We start from the raw sequence: 23619 nt of genomic DNA, 5'->3' as shown, positions 1-23619 counted from the left end.
CTCCTTTGGTGACAGAGTGAGACTCTGTCTCAAAAAAAAAAAAAAAAAAGAAGTCATAAAATGTAGCCCCTATTCAAGGGGAGGAGAACTGGGCTCCACTGAAGTGGGGAGTAGATCAAGTAATTTGTGGGTGTACTTTAAAACTACCACACCTGGGCCAGGCATGGTCATGTGTCCTTGTAATTCCAACTACTTGGGAGGCTCAGGCAGGAGGATCACTTGAGCCCAGGAGTTTGATTCTAGTCTGAGCAACATGGTAAGACTCTGCCTCCACACAAAAAAATATAAAAATTAGCTGAGTGAGGTAGTATGTGCCTATAGTCTCAGCTACTCAGGAGGCTGAGGCAAGAGGATTGCTTGAGCCTGGGAGGTTGAGGCTTCAGTGAGCTGTCTTCTGGGAGACAGAGTGAGACCCTGTCTCAAATAGTAACAGTAATAATCATCATAATCATAACTACCACATCTGTGCAGAGGTTCTCCCACACTGAGTGGGGATCAGGGCAGAGGAGCCAGCAAAGTCCTCTGAGGAGTGGCCAGTGAGGTAGGAGGACCCTCGTGTTAGGAGGAACTGTGGGAGGATGGGGTATTAAGGAGGCAGAATGGTATCAGTCCTCCTAGAGCTTGAGCAAGCCAGGGTAGGAAAGCATGCCCTTGGCTTTCTACCATGGATGTCGGTGGTGATCTTGCCAAAAGCATTTCACTGCAACCTGGGAAAAAGCCAGATTGGAATGGGCTGAAGAGTGCATGGGAGGCGAGGAATGAAGGTGGTGAGCACAGATACCTCTTTTGAGAAGGGTAGAGGCCAACAGAGAAGGGGATGGTGGCTGAAGCAGGACATGGGGTGACAGGAGGAATTGTTTTTAGACAGGAGATGTACAAATGTGTTCTCATGCTGGTGGAAACAGTGCAGTGGAAAGGAGGAATCCGTGGTGCAGGACGGCGATGCAGAGGCCACAAAGACAAGAGGGGCGTGGTTCAGGCAGGGGCCCGGTAGAAAACAGAGGACATCTGCAAACAGGGGAAATGGAAGAGGGCTCAAGAGAGGGGCTGTTTACCACGGCACAGTCAGGATGCCTGGACACCCCACGGCAGAGAGGAGTACCCCAGGCCTGAAATCTTGAGATCACAGGGTCAAGAGAGCAGATTCAGAAACCTGGACAGAGGTGGTCGCTGCTAGCCCGTGGTGACTCACAGAGAGGAGCTGAGGGAAGTCAGTTCAATGTCACTGTTGCCCTCCCACCTCTCCCGCCCCTGCTTCCTACTTGCCTAACTTTCCAGAGCCAGAGGGCATGAGCCCCAGGGGGTGTAGCCAGCAAGTCAGTTTCCTGGGGTGCAGAACAACATAGAGAAGGGGGAGGAAGACCTAGAAAGGCAACCTGAAGAGATGCAGAGACATGCTGCGGAACAGGTGCAAAGGACCCGTGGAGGGCTTGGCCGCGGGGGTAGGAGGTGCCCTGCATTGTGTCCGCACTGGCAGAATGGATGTCTGCAAACCGGGGAGATGGAAGAGGGCTCCACAGAGGGACTGTTGACCAAGGCACAGGCAGGATGCAGAGACACCCCAAGGCAGAGAGGAGTACCCAGGCCTGGAGTCTTGAGATCACGGGGTCATGAGCATCGAGGTGGGGAGCGTCGGCTTTCACGTCTGAAAGCTGCTGTCTTCCGAAGGAAGCATGAGGTGATGTCATCGGCTGAGAGGGACAGGATGTGAGAAGCATGAGAAGAGAGGATGAAAAAATGCAATTGTCTCCACAGGGAGCAGCAAGCACTCAAGAAATATAATAGGACCCTGGACAGCACTGAGTGCCCTCCTGGGCTTTGTGGTCCTGACTTTAAAGCGTAACCTGTTGGCCTCATTGTGAGATGATTGCCTCCAGCTGGCAGACCCAGGGAAGTGCAGGTGGGGCTCACCTAGGCCTGGGGTTTGCAAAGGGAACACACAACTGGAAGAGAAGGGAGGAGGGCAGAGAAGGGGTCACATGCCAGATCACTTCCCACACACAAACATGGACACACATAGAAGGCCATCAGCATTTGCCTACAAACATAAACACAGGCATGAACATAACAGTGAACATGTCTGCAGCAAACATCCAGATGCACCTGGCCTTACACTGCAATCGCACGTGTGGCAACCCCACAACACGTGGACACAGATGCCCATGGGAGTGGATATCCACATGCATATCTGCCCACCCTCCTCAGCCCTCCGGCCACCTCACTCACAACTGGTCACTTTAGGTTAGTGCAAAAGTAATAAAAGCAATGGCAATATGTCACTGAGAAAATCAAAGCATTAGAAAGAGCTCTTCACAGCTCTGTATCTCATCAATTCTGAGACACATCTTTGTTAGACCACATCTTAGCATCTCTGAAATTGGAATGTTTCTTACAGTCAATAGTTTAGTTCTCCTTTCTTACTTTTGGGTAGGTGTCTTACATTTAATAGTAACTTAGTTTGGATGAAATATGGCAGCACATCTGCCCTCTTGTTACCAAGGAGGCACTGTTCTTGTCCTTGTCCAAGGATGGAGGGGCTTGTCCTTTAAAACCAGTCCCTTCCCTAGTGCACTAGATCCCATCCACTCTCATCCCTGTAAGAACACCACATCCGTAATTCTATCCACCCTTCCCCGTAGAATCTATTCCCCTCTCTGCGACACCAGCCCTAAACACATGCTATTTCATTCCTCCCAGCTTATGAAAATGCTCTTGACTTGTCTCTCCCCATTGGCCCATCCTCCCCATTCTAGCAAAACTCCTCGGAGGAGTGATCTTTTTTCACCATCTCCAATTCCTCTCCTCTCTCTCTTTGAACTCCCTTCAAGCTGGCTCTGAAGTCAGCATTCTATTCCAGCTACCTTGCCAGGGTCGCCAGTCAGTTTGCCAGTCAAACCAGTTCTCAGGCCTCCTATTTGACCTCAGTGCAGCATTTGAACACAGCTGAGCGCTGTCTCCTCTTCAGAATCCTGTCCTAAGTTGGCTTCCTGGACATCACACTCTCCTGGTTCTTCTCCTACCTCAAAGGTGGCTCCTTCTTATCTGTGCTGGTTTGTCTTGGTGTCAATATCTAAAGTTTGCAGTGAGGCCCAGGGTTCAGTCCCTTCCCCTATTTCCAAGTCTGTCTACACTGATACTGTGTACTCTCCCGGCTTTAAATATCACATCCACACTACGATGCTTCCCTGAGCCTGGAACCTGCATCACTAACTCCCAACTCATTATCTCTCCTCAAGGGCCCATCAGGTGTCTTGTTTGTTTGTTTGGTTTTGATTTTTGAGACAGGGTCTCACTCTGTCACCCAGGCTGGAGTGCCGTGGTGTGAACAAGGCTCAGTGCAACCTCGACCTTCCTGGTTCAAGCCATTCTCCTGCTTCAGCCTTCCTAATAGCTGGGACCACAGGCACACATATTCGGCACACACACTACCATATTCGGCTATGTTTTAAATTTTTTGTAGAGAAGGGGGTCTCGCCATGTTGCCCAGGCTGATCTCAAACTCCTATGCTCAAGCAATCCTCCTGCCTTCGCCACCCAAAGTAAAGGAGAGAGATGTGAGCCACTGTGCCTGGCTTCATCAGGTGCCTTGAAGGTTACCTATTCAAGGATAACCTTCTGATGAGAGCCTTCATTACACATCCCCATGACTGTAAGCCTCTTGAGGGGAGACACTGTGTTGTGTCACGTCTTCATGCCCAGTAAGTACTGCCAGGTAACCGCTTGCTGAATGAATGAATCAGTGACCAAGAAGATGCCGAGCAGAAGGAGGAGGCTTAGGTTTTGAGGGTGGGGAGCACTGTATTCATGGAGTTTCTGAACTGAAAGGAGCAGCCTGTTCAAAGGTGCAGAGGCAAGCTCCCCAGGAAAGCAGCCCTCACAGGAAGTAAAAGGAGAGGAGAGAGCATTCTGGGCATGGGGTACAGCAGGGACAAAGACCCGGAGGCTGAAGTGGGCAGCTTGTTGGGGAAGACAGTGGACCAATGGGCAGTTCACAAGAAGCCAAAATTAGAGACGTATATTAGAGCTAAGCTAACTCTTGAAAGGGCTTGACAGCTAGGCACAGAAACTTGGACATAGAGGTGTAGTCAGTGGGGAGAATTAAAGATTTTTGAGGCAATGTAGGAGAGCAAAGGCGCTCCAGAATTTCAGGTCAAAACAACTGGGAGGAAATATTGCACAAACAATAGTGTTTCCTAAAAACGCAGGCTAATTTTTTCCTTCTTAATCCCAAATGTGACAGTCAGGCTAAATTTAGATGACACAGTGGGAGGCGGAGGCTAAAAAAATAAAAAATGAAAATCAATAAATAAATTTAGATGACACAAAAACTGGTGACAAGTAATATAAAACCACATTGTGAGAGTTATCCTCTTTTGATTACATCAAAGAGTATTAGTAAGGTGTTAGTGCTTAAACCCTTTACAATATGTATTTAATATCTGCCCCTTTCTTAAAAACAAAATGAGGCCAGGTGTGGTGGTTCATGCCTGTAATCCCAGCACTTTGGGAGGCTGAGGCAGGCGGCTCGCCTAAGGTCAGGAGTTTGAGAGCAGCCAATGTGGCAAAACCCCATCTCTAGTAAAAATACCAAAAACAAATTAGCCAGGCGTGGTGGTGCACACCTGCAGTCCCAGCTACTCGGGAGGCTGAGGCAGGAGAATCATTTGAACCCTGGAGGTGGAAGCTGCAGTGAGCCGAGACTGCGCCACTGCACTCCAGGGTGACAGAACAAGACTCTGTCCAGAAAGAAAGAGAGAAAGAAAGAGAGAGAGAAGGAGGAAGGGAGGGAGGGAGGGAGGGAGGGAAGGAAGGAAGGAAGGAAGAAAGAAAGAAAAGAAATAAACCAGTCTTGGACACAGAGACTTTGATGGGCAGTAGTATCCAGCTGGAATTTAATCGCATTTGTTTTGTTTTTGTTATGTTTACTTTTACAATTGTAGGTAGTTTGTAGCAAATCGTTTAATGCTACTGTTAATGATACAGTTTAGTTTTTCATTCATCAATCACTCAGTAAGGATTTACTGAGCACCTATTGTATGCCAGGCACAGTTCTAGATGCAGAGGGTATAGCCATAAACAAGACAGACCAAAATCCCTGCCCTCATGGAGTTTCCACTCTTGAAGAGGACAACAAACCATAAACAAAATGAGTATATCAAGTAGATGACGCAATGTGGCGCTCTGTTCTATGGAGGAAAGCAAAGCAGGGGAGGGAAAGTGACTGCCAGGGTAAGGTCTTCCTCCGTCTCCTTCGTGTCTTCACTCACATGCCATCTTCTCCTGGGCTCCACAGGCTACCAATTTACCGTTGCCATTTAAAACTTCCATTTTAGCCAGGCACGGTGGCTCACACCTGTAATCCCAGCACTTTGGGACCCCGAGGCCAGCAGATCACAAGGTCAGAAGTTCATGACCAGCCTGGCCAATATGGTGAAACCCCGTTTCCACTACAAATACAAGAAAAATTATCAGAGCATGGTGGCACATGCCTGTAGTCCCAGACAGAATGAGACTCTGTCTCAAAAACAAACAAACAAACAACCTTCCATTTTATTCTTTTATTTTTATTTATGTATTTATTTTGGGATGGAGTTTCATTCTTGTTGCCCAGGCTGGAGTGCAATGGCTCAGTCTCGGCTCACTGCAACCTCTACCTTCCAAGTTCAAGCTATTCTCCTGCCTCAGCTTCCCAAGAAGCTGGGATTATAAGTGTCTGCCACCACACCCGGCTAATTTTTGTATTTTTAGTGGAATCACTTAGGCCTCCCAAAGTGCTGGAATTACAGATGTGAGCAACAGCACTTGACCAAAAATTTCATTTTAAATCGGTGGTCTGGGAAGCCCAGGAGAAGATGGCAAATGAGCAAAGATGTGAAGGAGGCAGAGGAATGAGCTCCGTGACTATACAGAAGACTGTTCCAGGCAGAGGGAACAGCAAGGGCAAAGGCCCTGTGCTAGGAATGTGCCTGATGGAAGGAGCTTCAGGAGGCCAATGTGGCTGGAGAAGAGTGAGGAAGGGGGAGAGAAGCAGCATCTGAAGTCTGAAAGGGACCTGGGGGCCAGATCACAGAAGACCTTACAGGGCATGGAAGGGCTTCTGCTTTTCCTCTGGCCACAACGGTGCATCATCAGAGGGTTTTGAGAAGGGAGAAGTGACATTATCCGGCACTTAAATTTTAAGATGCCCACTTTGGCTGCTGTGCTAAGAATAGACTCCAGGGGACAAGGGCAGAAACAGGGAGACCTTTTTAAAAGACATTGTGGTAACTTAGAAGATAATGGTTGTTTGGACAAGGACAGTAAAGGTAGAGGCGGTATCAGATTCTGGATGTATTTGAAGATAACACTGATGGAAATTGCTGACAAATTGTATGTGGGGATGAAAGAGAATTCATGGTGGGGCCTGATGCAGTAGATCTCACCTGTAATCCCAGCACTTTGGGAGGCTGAGGTGGGCGGATCACCTGAGGTCAGGAGTTCAAGACCAGCCTGGCCAACATGGTGAAACCTCATCTCTATCAAAAATACAAAAATTAGCTGGACATGGTGATGGATGCCTGTAATCCTAGCTACTAGGGTGGCTAAAGCAGGAGAATCACTTGAACCCAGGAGGTAGAAGTTGCAGTGAGCTGAGATTGTGCCACTGCACTCCAGCCTGGGTGACAGAGCAAGACTCCATCTCAAAAAAAAGACAAAAGAATGCATGGTGGCACCAAGGCTTTTGGGCAGAGCAACTGCAAGGGTGGAGGTTCCATTACTGAGATGGGGATGAGCAGGGTGGCTCTGAGGGTGACAATCAGGAATTCCATTTTGAATTTGAAATGTAGAGTGGACACCAAGTGGAACTGTCAAAGGGGTAGTTGTATATGTGTCCAGAGTTTTAAGACACATATTTGCACTTTATTTATGTATTTATTTATTTGGGATGGAATCTCACTCTGTTCTCCAGGGTGGAGTGCAGTGGCACAGTCTCGGCTCACTGCAACCTCCGTCTCCCAGGTTCAAGCAATTCTCCTGCCTCAGCCTCCTGAGTAGCTGGGATTACAGGTGTGCACCACCATGCCCAGCTAATTTTTATATTTTTAGTAGAGATGGGGTTTCACCATGGTAGCCAGGCTGGTCTTGAACTCCTGACCTCAAAAGATCCACTCTCCTCAGTCTCCCAAAGTGCTGGGATTACAGGTGTGAGCCACCACGCCGGCCACATATTTGCACTTTAAAAGTCAGCTGATGTATCAGCTGTAAAATGAGAATAAGAAAAAAAAAAAAAAAAAGGAAAAAAAATGTCAGTCAATTTAAAGAAAAAAAAATAATAGAAGTAGTATGAGTATACGGCAAAAATCACTGAAGTTGGACAGGAATAAGTAACCCTTGGGAAATACTTGGGCAGGCATGCAAAAGCCAGAGGAGCTCATGGAGAGAAGTAGGCATGTGTATTAGGGGAGGCTGATCCCCTTGCCGCCTCTCTCTTCCACTCTAGGGCAGAAATGCGAGCTGTGGCTCTGTGGCTGTGCCTTCACCCTTGCTGATGTCCTCCTGGGAGCCACCCTGCACCGCCTCAAGTTCCTGGGACTGTCCAAGAAATACTGGGAAGATGGCAGCCGGCCCAACCTGCAGTCCTTCTTTGAGAGGGTCCAGAGACGCTTTGCCTTCCGGAAAGTCCTGGGTGACATCCACACCACCCTGCTATCGGCCGTCATCCCCAATGCTTTCCGGCTGGTCAAGAGGAAACCCCCATCCTTCTTCGGGGCATCCTTCCTCATGGGCTCCCTGGGCGGGATGGGCTACTTTGCTTACTGGTACCTCAAGAAAAAATACATCTAGGGCCAGGCCTGGGGCTTGGTGTCTGACTGTCGGTGTCTCTGTGCTGTGTGATTCCCCATGAGCTCTCAGTAACTCGCTGTCTCATGAACACTTGGACAGCCCTCCCCGCCCTTCGTTCTGAGTAATAATATCGTCAGTGTGAAAACATTCCATAGTTTAGAAGTAGACATTGCCGATACTGTGACTCAAGGCCACGGCTCTACTAAAAGAGAGAGGAAGTGGGAAACAGAACAAAAACCAGAAACAAAACACGAATGCCTTTTCTTTTGATTCAAGGTCTCAAGACGGAATTGTGGGGACTGGTTAGGAACTGAGGTGAGTCCCAGGAGGTTTCATCCACCAGGGCCCAGATTCTGGGAGGTGCTGGGGGCTCAGACGGCCTGACCCCTCGCCTCCCCTTCCCTCTTGCCCAGGGAACTCTTCCACAGGACAAAGCCAACATCAAGACTCAACTCCTCTAACCGGTACCTCTGAATGGGGCTGGAGAACCGGAGACCCCATGGGAGGTCCCTGAAGATCAGAAGGGGCTTCATGCTTCTCCTGGACATGGACTGAGACAGCACTGGCTTGAGCCAAGGCAGTGGCACCCGAAAACCAGGCCACGGTGGGGATGGACACCATGAGCACACCCTCTCGTTGCCCGTCTGAGTTGGCCCGTGTGTTGGGTTTGGCTTTAATAGAAACCTCTGAAAGCAGCAGCCATCATTCTCTTCCTACTTGAGTTTTTCCACCTTGTGAGGTGAGACTTTCAGTAAAAGCCATGTTGACCTTCTCTCAGAAGGTCAGTCCAGCCCAAGCGCAGGGGCGGATCTGGAGGGGACAAACCTAGGTCCCCCTCCCAGCCTCTGCCCAAGCCATCTCCTTCAATACCCACCCTTCCCGTCACTCCCAGAGCTGCAGTCTCTGCATCCACGCCACCCACCCTGGTCCAGTCTCATTTTCCTGTGCCTTTTGCATGTTGGGAAAGAGTCTTGGTGTCACTGCTGCTCATGCATAGAAACCACCGAAAGCCCCAATAAAGCATCCAGGAGGAGCAGTTGCTTTTCATTTCTAAACCTGTGTTGTCCATCCAGTTCTCACTGCCAAGGGCTGGAGCCGGCAGGGTAGAGATGTGAGGTCTCAGGCTCAGTTCTTCACAAGAGCCAGCAAGAGTTGACTCCCGGTCTCAAGTTGCTGGGTCTGGGGCTGGCTTCCACATTGACTTTCCAGAGCTCTGACCTTGACATTAACCCAGCTCATTCAGGACAGCACTTCACAGGTTACAGGGCATGCCTACAACCATTAGCTCTTATTAACCTGTGCAAGGGCCAGGTGTAGTGACTCACATCTATAGTCCCAGTGCTTTGGGAGGCCAAGGTGAGAGAATTGCTCCAGGCCAGGAGTTCAAGACAAGCTTGGGCAATATAGCGAGACCTCATCTCTAGAAAATAAAATAAACCTATATATGGACTTCGGGGGTATTCAGGGCACATACCCCCCACCCCAATTTCCCAGAGAGAAAAATGTGTTTAAAATGCCCAAAGAACATCAAATCAGGAGTATAATGTACAGAATATAGGGGATAGTTTTATTTAACTTTGCAAAAAAAGGAATAAGAATTTGCACATCTTTTTTCATCAAGATAAAAAGAAAGCTTAGTCATCTAGGGTCAAGAGAGGGCAAAAGTGAAACTTAGACACCATGAACACTGTCGGGTGCCATCCATTTCCTCGGCTAATCAAACATTCACACAGACCCTGCCCATGCTACATTCAACTTCCACTCAAGAACATCATACTCAAACCTCACAGGATCTACTGCCTTTCTGGAATGAGAACATGCTAAGCCTTTCTCCAAAAATGAGACTCATACAAAGCCCCATCGGCCAGTAACATCACTCTAGATCACACTGGATTCTCTTCTCATTCCTCCTCTAGCTCCAGAGATCACACCCATATCTCAATCTACTAAAATATACCGGTGAAAACATCAATTTGACCATCACTGGCATTCCTTATATACAATTACACACACATACACCCCCCAAGCAAAGAAGAAAATACTCATAGCTGCTATAGGTCTCATTCCTGTAATTGACTCCAAGGCCACTGTTGATATTTATAATTTCTCTTTTTTCACTAGCTATTCTAGGTTCTCTTTGCCCTCAGCCAGCACCTCGGTTAGTTTGGGTGTTTCACCTGGTGACATGACTCAGACTCTGGTGGTCCTTGGATTGCTACGGTCTTCCGTTACTATTGGATGTGGAAGTATGAGGGGGCACCGCAGACAACCTCCTATTCTTCCATCCTATCACCGTGCAGGAGCAACCCACTTTACGCCTTGTAATCAGCTCAGTCGTCCCAGCATGTAGAGGAATACACTACTTTGCCTGCAGTTTCAAGGGTACGAGGAGCTCAAAATGGCCAAGGAGCAGTTTCAACTTCTAACTGCCCTGAACCACTGAATTGTTCCCCAATAGATGTACTCCTCCCTTAGGAGCTATAATTTCTTCCTCTTCTCTGTGATGGAAGGGGTTCAGTGGGATCCATCTGCCATGGATAGCCAGTTCCTATGGCGAATTGTGTCATATTAGGAACTGCGCCCACTGGGCACTCAGCAGTGGTATTCACTAAAGCAGCCTTGATTCGCTAAATCAGAGGAAATCCCTGTTGTTACATCCATCTATAACCTCTAGCTCAACTAATGTGGCCCTTTTGTACATAAGCTTATTGAGCAAGCACTAGAGTGGCTGGGGAAAGAACGACAGACAAGCTACAGAACAAGGCATCTTGTCTATTGGTTTATTGAGCAATGGTTTCCTCCACAGTGGGTAATTTTTGGGGGAATGTGCATAGGACACGAATATCCTCCCATTCTGTGTCCATTGTTAGGGGTCCATCCACATTCCTTCTCCCACAGAGCTTCTTGTTACCAGTCTTCTAATCTTCTTTCCATGTTCATGAGCATCCAGCCAAACATCTGTCCCATGCATATGAACAGATTTGTATTCCTGGACTTCTGTCTCTATCTTGGTGAGGCAGACAAGCAGACATACTGCTTGCAATTCTGTTCACTGTGAGGATTTGCCTTCTGCAATGTCTTTCAGGGCACTCCTGTAGTGCTGCAACCATCCACTTCCAGGTGGCGCCAGGCCTGAGTTTTTTTCTTCCTCCATCAACTGATCATAGGGAATTTGCCATGAGCCCTCTGGTGTTGACTAAGGAAGAGGCAGCAATGTGGTGGAATAGATGTCATTGAGCTGTATCACTTTCACTTGATGATAGAATGTTGCTGTATATGCTTAGCTTTATGGCTTGATGGATCAGATGATACCCAGTTCATGATGGGGAGAGCAGGTTGTATAGTCACCTGGTGTCTCACGGTCAGGTGTGCATTCTCTACCAGGGCCCAGTAGAAAGCTAGATACTATATCTTGGCCTGAAATAGTGGCTCACGGCTGTAATCCCAGCACTTTGGGAGACCAAGGAGAATGGATCACCTGAGGTCAGGAGTTCGAGACCAGCCTGGCCAACGTGGTAAAACCCCATCTCTATTAAAAATACAAAAGTTAGCCAGGCACGGTAGTGCACACCTGTAATCCCAGAAGGCTGAGGCAGGAGAATTTCTTGAACTTGGAAGGCAGAGGTTGTGGTGAGCCGAGATCGCGCCATTGCACTCCAGCCTGGGCAACAAGAGTGGAACTCTGTCTCAAAAGAGAGAGAGAGAGAGAGAGCACAAAAGTTCAGTTATCTTGGGGAGATTGAGGCAGGAGGATCGCTTGAGCCCAGGAGTTCAAATCCAGACTGGGCAACAAAGTGAGACCCCATCACTAAAATCTTTAAAAGGGGTGGGGGGAATTCAGTTATCTCCCATTGACAAGCTCAGTGGTGCAGACTGGCCAGTGTCTCCATTCACTGCCTTCATTCTTTCCATCTGTTACTTGGCCTTCCGGTGCATTGTCTTCAACTGCATAGTCAAAACTTGGTCATGAGAAGCCTGGGTTTATGTGTTAGGACAGGAGAGGAAGGAGGAACACATGCCCAATAGGTTAATACCTAGACTGGAAGGAACGACATATCGCTTCTGCTCACAGTCCACCTGTAAGAATGGAGGGCCACACCCTGCTGCAAAGGAGGCTGGGAAATGTAGTCTCTGGTTGTGTAGCCTATTGCTAAGGAAGAAGAGAACAGATTTTGGTGGAAGGCCAGCAGCCTCTGGCTTAAGGAATAACAGTGAATGAGAAGAGGATCAGGTAGACTGCTGGAGAAAAAGGCAGACTCTGGCCGGGCTTGGTGGCTCACACCTGTAATCACAGCACACTGGGAGGCCAAGGTGGGTGAATCACCTGAGGTCAGGAGTTTGAGACCAGCCTGGCCAACATGGTAAAACCCCATCTCTATTAAAAATACAAAAGTTAGCCAGGCGTGGTGGTGCATGCCTGTAATTCCAGCTACTAGGGGGAGGCTGAAGCAGGAGAATTGCTTGAACTGGGAGGCAGAGGTTACAGTGAGCCAAGATCGTGACACTGCACTCCAGCCTGGACAACAGAGTGAGACTGAGAGAGAGATAGAGAGAGGAGATAGCGAGAGAGGAGATAAAGGGAGAGAAGGAAGGAAGGAAGGAAGGAAGGAAGGAAGGAAGGAAGGAAGGAAGGAAGGAAGGAAGCAAGCAAGCAGGGAAGGGAGGGAGGGAGGGAGGGAGGGAAAATGGTAGACTCAGTCTGGACTGGAAGACATTAGACACCCTCACCCACCTGTTCTACATTTGGGACACCAAGGCCCTGCATGGGGTGATGTCTGGTTTAGTCAGGATCCCATTGTAAGAGGGCTAGAGCCCCAAAAGTCCTTTCCCTGGTCCCATTTTTTTCATTTTTATTTTTTAAAGACAGAGTCTCACTCTGTTGTTGCCCAGGCTAGTGTGCGGTGGTGAGATCATAGCTCACTGCAGCCTCAAACTCCCGGGCTCAAGTGATCCTCCCACCTCAGCCTCCTGAGTTGCTGGAACTATAGGCATGCACCACCATGCCTGGCTCCTGGTCCCATTCTGTCTCTCAGAATATCATGGAGAAAATCTAGAGTGGGAGACAGGAAGTGTCAATACACAAGCATTTACTCAGAAATCCGTCAGCTAGGTGCCTAGCCTTCTGAGTTGCCATCGGGGGCTTCAGAAATGAAGAGCACGGGGCTATCAGAGTTCAGTAGTCAGGAAGACAGACAACATTGCCAGGACTGTGGTAGTGGGCATCCCCACAATTTAGACTGTTAAGAAAGGTCTCCGTCATTGCAGAAGAATTCCTTCGGGGGAGGACAATAAGGGATTCTAAAGGGCATATTTTCTTTAGCTTATTGGTTCTTCACTGCCAAAGTCACAGACTCCATTGCTCAGATCCCATCAGCCTAGCTCCAAAAGCCTGTTTGGTTTTTCTCTAGCAACCTACATTATTACCTAAAGGCCTTAGTTTTCTCATCTCTGAAATGGGGCTGACAATAATAGCTTCCATTCATTGACTACTAACTATGCACTCCGAAATTTATGTAAATTATTTCTTGCCCTGAGAAGTGTAGCTTTTATGTTTCATGGATGAGAAAACTGAGGCTTAGAGAGTTCAAGTACTCGAGGTAAAAGCAGTAGCTTAGACTATTCATGTTCCCCAACTGGATTATACATCCTGGCCTTTGACATGAAATTTTGCAGGACCTCTCACTGTCAGTAGAGTTTATTCCCTGCTCCATTGATGGGGCACTTGTTCATGTGACCTTCTTGGACCCATAGAATGTTAGATGAAGGATGTGACAGGAGCAGAGTATTTATTTATTTATTTATTTATTGAGACAGTTTTGCTCTTATTGCTCAGGCTTGAGTGCAGTGGCACAATCTTGGCTCACTGCAGCCTCTGCCTCCCAGGTTTAAGCAATTCTCCTACCGAGTAGCTGAGATTACAGGTGCATGACACCACACCCAGTTAATTCTTTGTATTTTTAGTAGAGACAGGGTTTCACCAATGTTGGTTCAAGACAGGGTGGTCTCGAACTCCTGGCCTCAAGTGATCTGCCCACCTTGGCCTCCCAAAGTGCTGGGATTACAGGCATAAGCCAGCGCGCCCAGCCAAGCAGAGGCTTTAAATGTGCTGTATGGTTTGGTCAAGCCTTCGGTGCCCCAGTGGCCATCATGAGAAGAGTATGCCCCATGTAGTTGCTGCCCTTTAAGTCTGGACACCAGAATGAAACAAGTGGAACAGCAGAGCCAAGCTTGTGGCCTGGAGCCAAGCGCAGCCGACAGGCAGCCTGATGCAGAACTCACCAGCTGAAGACAGCCCATACCAGCAGATCTGCAATTGATCTGTGAGCATTTGTAAGCCCATGAATTTGGGGGTGGCTTGTTACAAAGCATTACTGTAACCCAGTTATTAAAATTAGCTGGGCATGGTGGCGCACACCTGTAATCACAATGGGTTCACCTTACCCACCACCTAGACAAAGCCGATTTATCAAGACAGAGGAATTAAATTGAGAAAGAGTAATTCATGCACAGCCAGCTGTGCAGGAGACCGAAGTTTTATTATTACTCAAATCAGTCTCTCCAAGCATTCAGGGATTGAAGTTTTTAAAAATAATTTGGGCCGAGTGCAGTGACTCACACCTGTAATCCCAGCACTTCGGGAGGCCAAGGCGGGCAGATCCCCAGCTCAGAAGACTGAGACCATCTTGGCCAACATGATGAAACCTGGTATCTACTAAAAATACAAAAATTAGCTGGGTATGGTGGCATGTGCCTGTAGTCCCAGTTACTTGTGAGGCTAAAAGCGGAAGAATCGCTTGAACCTGGGAGGTGGAGGTTGCAGTGAGCTGAGATTGCACCACTGTACTCCAGCCTGGTGACATAGGGAGACACCATCTCAATAATAATAATAATAATTGGCTTGCCAGGCACGGTGGCTCACGCCTGTAATCCTAGCCCATTGGGAGGCTGAGGCAGATGGATCACCTGAGGTCAGGAGTCGGAGACCAGCCTGGCCAACATGGTGAAACCCCATCACTACTAAAAATACAAAAAACTGGCCAGGCGCGGTGGCTCACATGGGAGGCCAGGGCGGGCGGATCACAAAGTCAGGAGTTTGAGACCAGCCTGGCCAACATAGTGAAACCCTATCTCTATTAAAAAAAAAAAAAAAAATCACCTGCGTGTGGTGGCATATGCTTGTAATCCCAGCTACATGGGAGGCTGAGACAGGAGAATCGCTTGAACCCAGGAGGCAGAGGTTGCAGTGGGTGACAGAGCGAGACCCCATCTCAAAAGAATAAAATAAAAAATAAATAAGAAAAAGAAAAATAACTTGGCAGGCAGGGGCTTGGGAAGTAGGGAGTGCTGATTGTCTCAGGTTAGAGATGGAATCATAGGGGACTGAAGTAAAGTTTTCTTGCTATCTTCTGTTCCGGGGTGGGAAAGCACAACTAGTTGGGCCAGATTACTTGTCTGGGGGTGTCAGCTGATTCACTGAGTGCAGAATGTCTCAAGCACTGATCCTAGGTTTTACAACAGTGTTGTTGTTGCCAGGAGCAATTTGGGGAGGCTCAAGACTCTTGGAGACAAAGGCTGCATGACCCCTAAACTGTAATTTCTAATCTTGTAGTGAATTTGTTAGTCCTGCAAAGGCAGACTGGTCTCCAGGCAAGAAGATGGTCTTTTCGGGAAAGGGCTATTATCAATTTTGTTTCAGAGTCAAACCATAAACTGAATTCCTTCCCAAAGTTTGGCCTATGCCCAAGAATGAACAAGGACAGCTTAAAGGTTAAAAGCAAGATGGAGTCAGTTAGGTCTGATTTCTTTCACTGTCATAATTTCCTGTTATAATTTTGCAAAGGCGGTTTTATTATTACAGCAATCTCTGACTCATACAATGGCAGAGCTCGGATATGAAGCATCAGATGTGTTAGGAGCCAAAGACTTTGCTATTTTCTCTATGGCCTAGGTTGTTGGTAACTGCAAGTGAGAAAATACAGTAAAAATGTCGGACACTAAATTTAAAAATCTAGAACAAATGCTAGTTATTAAAATTGTTCATTGCTGATTTCTTTATTATTATATTGATGATACCAGTATATCATTTCAGGGTTGTTGGGGGATATTTAGGAGCTAGAGTGCCCAGGCTTCTGAGAGAGACATCCTTACACAAAATTATAATATTATGTAGCCCCCATAGGTGCTTACATTTTCCAACCCGTGACTTCATTAAGACAATTGAAGACTAGTGCAGCAGAAAGTATTATCCTCACTTCCTAGTTGAGTAACCAGCTCAGGAAAATGAAGTGACTGGCCCAAGATCGCACAGCTGAGGAGCTGACAGCAGAACTGGAACACAGTTGGCCTGGCTCCAGGTCAAGTGCTTCTAATAACTCCAGATGAGAGTCTACTTTGTCCCCATCCATTCACCCACAGCACTCCCCAGCAGCTCAGGGGGGTTCTGGAGGAAGCAGCATGATCAGGAAATGCAGGCAGAAGGCAGGAAGGGGTGAGAGGAGTGGAGGGTGGGAAATTAGCTACAGCAGCTTCTTAGGGCAGGGCCCCAATAACTTTTTTTTTTTGAGATGAAGTCTCACTCTGTCACCCAGGCTACACTGCAGTGGTGCCATCTTGGCTCATGGCAACCTCCACCTCCTGGGTTCAAGCAGTTCTCCTGCCTCAGCCTCCAGAGTAGCTGGGATTACAGGCGCACACCACCACACCTGGCTACTTTTTGTATTTTTAGTAGACAGGGTTTCACCATATTGGCCAGGCTGGTCTTGAACTCCTGACCTCAACTGATCCACCCACCTCGGCCTCCCAAAATACTGGGATTACAGGCATGAGCCACCGTGCCTGGCCTGCTACTAGGTCACCATCTAAACAGATGGTACCAACTTACCTCCCTTTCTCCTAAGGTATGAGAACACCTGTGGTCTGTACTGTGTGTTCAACTTTAAAAAAACTCCCCAGAGACTATATTCAAAGTTTCTGGGACAATTTCTAAAGTTGTTTAAACTGTAAAGGGTTTCTTCTAACAGAACCTACCTTCTTGACAGCTATCAAAAATGTTTTAATTTTGGAAATTTTGAGAGGCTAAGGTGGGTGGATCACCTGAGGTCAGGAGTTTGAGACCAGCCTGGCCAACATGGTGAAACCCTGTCTCTACTAAAAATACAAAAGTTAGCCAGGTGTGGTGGCACGCACCTGTAATCCCAGCTATTCGGGAGGCTGAGGCATGAGAATCGCTTGAACAAGGAGGTGGAGGTTGCAGTGGGCTGAGATTGTGCCACTGTGCTCCAGCCTAGGTGACAGAGTGAGATTCTGTCTCAAAAAATTAAATAAATAAATATTAAAAATACATACATACATACATAAAAGACCTCTGCAGTTTATTCCTCTGGGAATTAGGTCCAGCTCCCCATGTCCAGTAAACCCAGGTGAATGCGTGCAACCAGGCCTGGCCTACATTTGTGTGTTGATGTAGAGAAAAAGGCGGCAGGGCTGCAACAGAGTACACCCAGAGGTCTGCTCCCCCATCACTCACCAGGAAACCAGCTGCCACCTCAGCTCTGAGTGGGAGTTTCTTTTCATGTTGTTTCCAAAAATAAAAGCTACAGTCAGCTTGAGAAGAACTTTTCATCAAGCAAAACAGAGAAGCCAAGTAGAAAAGATTCAAAGAGTTGGTGAGATTATCCAGTCCACCCCCATTGTTTATTACAGGAGGAAACTGAAACCCAGAGACGTTGAGTGACTAATTCAACGTCACACCGAAGAGTGGAAAAACCAGCAGCAGAACTCAGCTCAAACCCAGCTCGAAGCCAGGTGCTCTAACATCCAGCTGAGCATTTTAGTCCTCTTCTATAACAGAAGACCATAGACTGGGTAACTTATAAAGAATAGTGACTTATTGCTTACAGTTCTGGAGGCTGGGAAGTGCAAGATCAAGGGACTGGCATCTGGCAAGAGCCTTCTGGCTACATCATCCTATGGTGGAAGGCAAAAGGGCTAAAGGTTTTGCAGGATAGGGGGACAAACTCATCCTTTATAAGGATGCTTTTCTCAAGGTAACAAACCCACTCCCAAAATAATGGCATTAATCCTGATTAATCCTCAGAACGTCATTACCTCTTAATGGTCCCACCTCTCAATGCTGTTGCACTGGGGATTAAGTTTCCAGGACATGAACTTTGGAAAATACATTTAAACCACAGCACTGAGTGCTCTTTATGTTATAGCAGGGAGTATCTATGATCTCCACTCACAGTCCTTTAAGACTGCCTTTCTTCCTATTTCGGTTGCTTTTTAAAATGACAGAAAAGTGAGGCTTCTTGAAAAATGGATGTCTGCATAAAAATCATGGTAACATATCTATGTGCCTTTGTGTGTGCTGTCCCCACTGCCTTGGATTCCCTTCTCTGCCTAACTGCTCGAACCCCTCCTCATCCATCAAAACCCCAAAGAATTGCTGCCTTCTGTGAAAATATTCCCTGGCTCTCCAGGGCCGCTGGTTGTTCCCTGTTCTATGTTCTTGGCCCTGACCTTGCCCCAGCACTCAGACACTTTATGGTGGCACTGGGTCTTCTCCACGAGAGTGAAAACTCTTCAAAGGCAGAGATGTACCAAATTCACCAGCACACAGCTTAAGCTATGAAAGGATGGACTTTGAACCACAGTCTCCATGAAGGAAGGAATTTATTGTTCCACCCCAGCTCCCAGCTTACAGTGTGAGCCCAAGGAGGGTTAGTTATTACCGAAGGAATCTGAACAGGGACGTTCTACAACGGGAGGAGATTCTAATCCTGGAGCCACGGAGCTTTCGAAAGACACTTCCTGGACGTGCCAAGCAGGTCAGGCTGGCAAACGACTGGGCACTAAAAGGCACAAGAAGCTCTCACATGTGTGTAGGCCTCCAGGGCTACAAAGCATGGCAAAGGGGACCTCATCTGAGTCAACTCTGAAAGTGCTCTTCAGTGCTGCTTCCATGAGGCCTACTCCACCGTCTGCCAAGGGACCACTGCTCCCAAGTCTGGCTGACCCTGACCTCAGGACTGAAAGACAAAGGGGCACAGAGGGAAGGAGTAAGTCAAGCTAAAAATACATGACTGAACACGCATTTATATTACAAGACTTAGGAGGAAAAATAGGAGCAACTTCAGCTGTAAAGTAACCTGTATATGACAAGTTGAATTGAGAAAGAATTAACTACTTTCACAAAGTGGGCTGAGGTTAACTGGGCTCTGCACTTCCTTAAGAGCATTAGAAAAGAACACACAAAACACCGAAGTGTGGGATTTCATTATCTCCAGTTTACTTTAATTTGCTTGTTTACACACATGATCTGTGTATACATAACAGTAGCAAAAGCCATTCTCTAAATACAGTCTGGTGCCCAGACTATGACAGATGCACGTGGAAAATGAGGCGTCGGTGAACTGATCTCAACATAGGCAAAATAAGCATGGCAGTATTTTATGATCGCAGATGCTCCCAGAGCCTTTGGTCAGCAACTGGGGGTGACAGACACTTTTCAACACAATACAGGACAATTTTAACAAAAGACCCAGACTCCAAATGGCACCCAGAATATATTCATTTCTCTGCCTTCTCTACAGGAGGTGGAAAGTTCTAAAGGCTTACTCAAGAGAAAGGAGGCAGGAAGACTCGCCTGCCAAGCAGATGCTGAGCACCGTACAGGCACCATTTCCCTTCATCATCTCCACTTTACAGGAGATGAAAACGAGGTTTGCCATGATCACACAGCCAACAGGAGTGTTGCCAAGATATGAACCCACATCTCACGCTTGCTTGAGCTCAAATCCTTTCTCTTATGTCAGTCATGCTGCCTCACATAGGAATAGAAAGCATGCTCCCAAGGAAGAGGGAAGGGTGCTCAGCATGGACAAGTGGCGGAAGCCTCATCAATACAGAAGGCTCTGCAACTGACACTTTCCACAGAGTTAATTTAGTGCTGAGCCCGAATCAGACCCACATGAGATAAATATCTGGAGATTTAAGTGTCACAGATGAACTTCCGGAGTCACCTTCGCCTATTTCCTTTTGGTGCTGAACATGACACTTAGAAGACCTTTTTGGTTTTTTTGTTGTTGTTGTTTTTGAGATGGAGTCTCACTCTGTCACTCAGGCTGGAGTGTAGTGGCATGATCTTGATGATCTTGGCTCACTGCAACCTCTGTGCTTCCAGGTTCAAGTGATTCTCCTGCCTCAGCCTCCCAGGTAGCTGGGATTACAGGTGTGCACCACCACACCCAGCTAATTTTTGTATTTTTAATAGAGACAGGGTTTCACCATGTTGGCCAGGCTGGCCAGGCCTCAAGTGATCCTCCCACCTTGGCCTCCCAAAGTGCTGGGATTACAGGTGGGAGCCACCGTGCCTGGCCTAGGAAAGCTTTCGATCCCTTCAACAAGCCCCTGCCATCTACTCCATGGCCACTCCCACCATGGCTTACAAATGTAAGCAACAGAGGGTCACATTGTGCCAATGCCTCCAAAGCACCATGGTGCCACCTCCCATATCTCATCGCCTGTGTTTCTGCCCCTTTTGGGCGCAACGTATCATGACACATTGTGATCGATAAAGTTAACCTGCAACTTGATGGGATATGAAATATTTAAAATATATCTTCATATAAAAAATTTTACATCGAAGATTCACCCTCAACCACCTAAGCTTCAGTGGAGCCAGTCAGGTGTAGTGCTTCTCAGTTATTGCTACTATCAAGCTTGACTGGAGAGACGGGCAGCAAGGCAGCTTGAAGGGTGACTACCCCAACAGCAAGGGGCTCGGTTTGAAAGGCCTAAGGAGATAGTCTGGAAGAGAACAGGGGACATCTTATCACAGGGCATGGAACTGTGCTTTTGTGGATAGAGGCAACAGGATTTCCAACCCTTCCCAGCACTGTCACAGCAAAGGCCACAGGATGACAAAGCTGGAAACGGAAAAGTGCTGCAAAGGGGAAAGAAAAAGAACTGGTTTCAAGGCCAGCTGGATAGGCCTAGGTATGATTTGGTTTGGTTGGTGACACAAATTAACAGGAGGGAGGGGCCACAGTCACGCCACCTTTTAATAAGCATGATTTTGCAAACAGGTTGGCTTTTTGCCATCTGAGGGAGGCATTTTACTTCACGTCTGAATTATGATAATCTTGTCCAAAAGGTACAGATGCCCTGGGCCACAGCAGAGTGATCAACACACTCAGCACGTGATCCTATAGCAAACTGTTCAGTCTGTGCCACTGATACGTGGTCAGGGGAGTTTTCAGTGCAAGCATACATTCTGCAAAGTCACCCTGACTCACCTTAAAATTCAGCAGGCTGTTGCTAAAATGCCTGCTTTCTGGTTTTATTATCATATTTATTTATTTTTATTATAGAAACAGGGGTCTCACTATGTTGCTCAGGCTGCTCTCAAACTCCTGGGCTCCAGTAATCCTCCCACAGCGGCCTCCCAAAGTGCCAGGATTATAGGTGTGAGCCACTACACCTGGCCCAGCTTTCACTGTTAACAGAGAAAACAGCCCCATGAGGTGGGATTTACGACTATCAGCCCATAGCTTGGTTTCTAACAAGTAAATTAGTGTTCTAAACCAACCAGCCAACCCTCAAAACAATCTACATATGCCAGAGCGCAGCACTGGAGTTGTGAGTTATTTTCAGGAGTTTTACCAACAAAGAACAAATGCCATAGTTCTTTTCAAAAACTGTAAAAGATTCGCTCAAAATAGAACAGAAAAAAAGGTGGTCTTATTGCTCCAAAAAACCAGCATATAGTAATAGAAAACATGGACAGAAAATGATCGCAGTCCATTACATACGAATCATCCAGTACTCGGTCAGAGAGGCACTGCATGTTAAAGGGCCTGTTTCAGTGGCTAATCACCAGCCAGTTGCAATATTTAAACATTTCATGGATGAAACAAATACTATAACCAGAGAGTGTCCTTCGGCGTCAGGGTGTTTTATAAAGAACCCTGCCTGAAACAGATGCCCATGCAAAATTGACCAGTGGGAAATCTGGGGGTTTTTTTGTTGTTTTTGGAGATAGAGTCTTGCTCTGTCGCCCAGGCTGGGTACAGTGGTGCAATCCTGGCTCACTGCAACCTCCGCCTCCCAGGTTCAAGCAATTCTCCTGCCTCAGCCTCCTGAGTAGCTGGGATTACAGGTGCATGCCACTACACCCAGCTAATTTTTGTAGTTTTAGTAGAGACGAGGTTTCGCCATGTTGGCCAGGCTGGTCTCCAGCTCCTGAGCTCAGGTGATTTGCTTGCCTCAGCGTCCCAAAGTGCTGGGGTTACAGGTGTGAGCCACTGCGCCTGGCCAGAAATACTGTTAAGTAACAGCAGTGAGAGCCATTAAAATCTAAAGACAACTAGAACCTGGGAGAAGGCAGCAAAGGAGCCCCAAGGCTCTGTCTGGCCTCCCCTCTAGCCACAGCACAGAGGCTTTCCTGATTCTGCCCTTTTGCTGAGCCTTAGCTCCCCATTCTAGGGACAAAAGGAGTGTTCCAGACAAAGGTCAAGCCTTGCCAGGGACAAAAAGTGCCTAACTGGGCATGGTGGTGCTTGTGACACTGGTGATATTGCCAAGAATAGTCTGAGGACTAAATTCACTCCCCAGACTTCAGCACCACCCACCAAAACTGCCTGGTACACTTTCCCTCTGAAGTAGGATCAATAATTTACCCAAATAACTAAGCAAAATATATTTAAAAAAAAAATAGATTTGTCATTGTCCTTCCATCCCCCCTTTTGTTACTCTTTTACTTCTTGTAACTGTCTTGCTTCAAATTCAAACTACAGCTCTGGGGAGGAAGTCCTGGGGAAAAGGCTTTCAGATACCAGTACCTATATGTCCCGTACCAGCCCAGCAAACCGAACAAGGTGCCGAACACCTTCTGGGACAAGTTGTGGAAATAAACAGCTGTGCACAGAAACATCAACACCCAGATGAAAGTCAGAATGCCCAGGGCCACCACCAGGGTGGTGATGGCCGTGTGGAGGCAGTGGCTTCGGTCTGTCTTCACCTCATGCATCACAGACATCTCTTCCACAATCATGAGCGCGCAGAAGGTCAGCAGAAAGGAGTGACCTGAGATGTCAAAGCCATGCCAAAAGCCCCCTTCCCGGTGGCACTGCTGCTTGCTCTGGTGCTCCTTCCTGACCCCCTCTAGGGCCGGGGACTGGTAGCAGGTACCTGTGTAGTGTTCGATGTTGGAGAAGATGGAGGTGCAGACGTACCAGACGGCCGTGCCCACAAGCAGGGTGCTCAGCCGCCGCAGGACCAGGCCAGCCTTGCCGGTCAGGTGGTAGTTGGTGAGGGCAATGAACGGCAGGAGGAGACAGAACGTCCAGGCCCAGGCCATTTTGACAAAATACCTGACAGAAGAGGAAAGCGGAAGTGAAGAGAGGGAACATGGCGGAGAGGACACCATGTCAGGACTCAGGTCTCTAGACTGCCAAGGGAGGGAAAATGAAAAAACTGATCAAAGCTACAGATCACAGCAACTATCATGTTTTAAATACTTACCATATGCTTTACTTACTAAGTACATATTTTTTTTTTTTTTGAGATGGAGTCTTGCTCTGTCACCCAGGCCAGAGTGCAATGGCGCGATCTCGGCTCACTGCAACCTCTACCTCCTGGGTTCAAGCAGTTCTCTACCTCAGCCTTCTGCATAGCTGGGATTACAGGCACGGCCACCACACTCAGCTAATTTTTGTATTTTTAGTAGACACGCGGTTTCAGTATCTTGGCCAGGCTGGTCTTGAACTCCTGACCTTGTGATCCACCTGCCTC

The 23619-nt window shown here is 47.6% G+C and overlaps 2 protein-coding genes across 3 annotated transcripts in view; one reads left to right on the top strand and one right to left on the bottom strand.

Moving 5' to 3' along the window:
• The window catches only part of GDAP1L1 (ganglioside induced differentiation associated protein 1 like 1), a 30893-nt gene extending 22036 nt beyond the window's left edge, over nt 1-8857 (top strand). The window contains exon 4 of one of the 2 annotated variants that reach the window (XM_032263656.1): nt 7481-8857. In XM_032263656.1, the coding sequence (XP_032119547.1) occupies nt 7481-7824 (344 nt within the window). In that variant the 3' untranslated portion in view covers nt 7825-8857. The remainder of the gene's footprint in view (nt 1-7480) is intronic. The other variant, XM_032263655.1, reaches the window with a different exon arrangement.
• Nucleotides 8858-22510: 13653 nt separating this feature from the next.
• Nucleotides 22511-23619, bottom strand: part of FITM2 (fat storage inducing transmembrane protein 2) — a 4628-nt gene continuing 3519 nt past the window's right edge. Inside the window, exon 2 of the mRNA XM_032263657.1 lies at nt 22511-23198. Coding sequence (XP_032119548.1) covers nt 22583-23198 — 616 coding nt within the window. The 3' untranslated portion in view covers nt 22511-22582. The remainder of the gene's footprint in view (nt 23199-23619) is intronic.

This window comes from Sapajus apella, unplaced genomic scaffold (genome assembly GCF_009761245.1).
Source record: "Sapajus apella isolate SASKATOON/1434 unplaced genomic scaffold, GSC_monkey_1.0 scaffold137, whole genome shotgun sequence".
NCBI classification, from domain to species: domain Eukaryota; kingdom Metazoa; phylum Chordata; class Mammalia; order Primates; family Cebidae; genus Sapajus; species Sapajus apella.
Note: the sequence above shows the minus strand (reverse complement) of the source record. Positions and strands in the feature narration are given on the sequence as shown.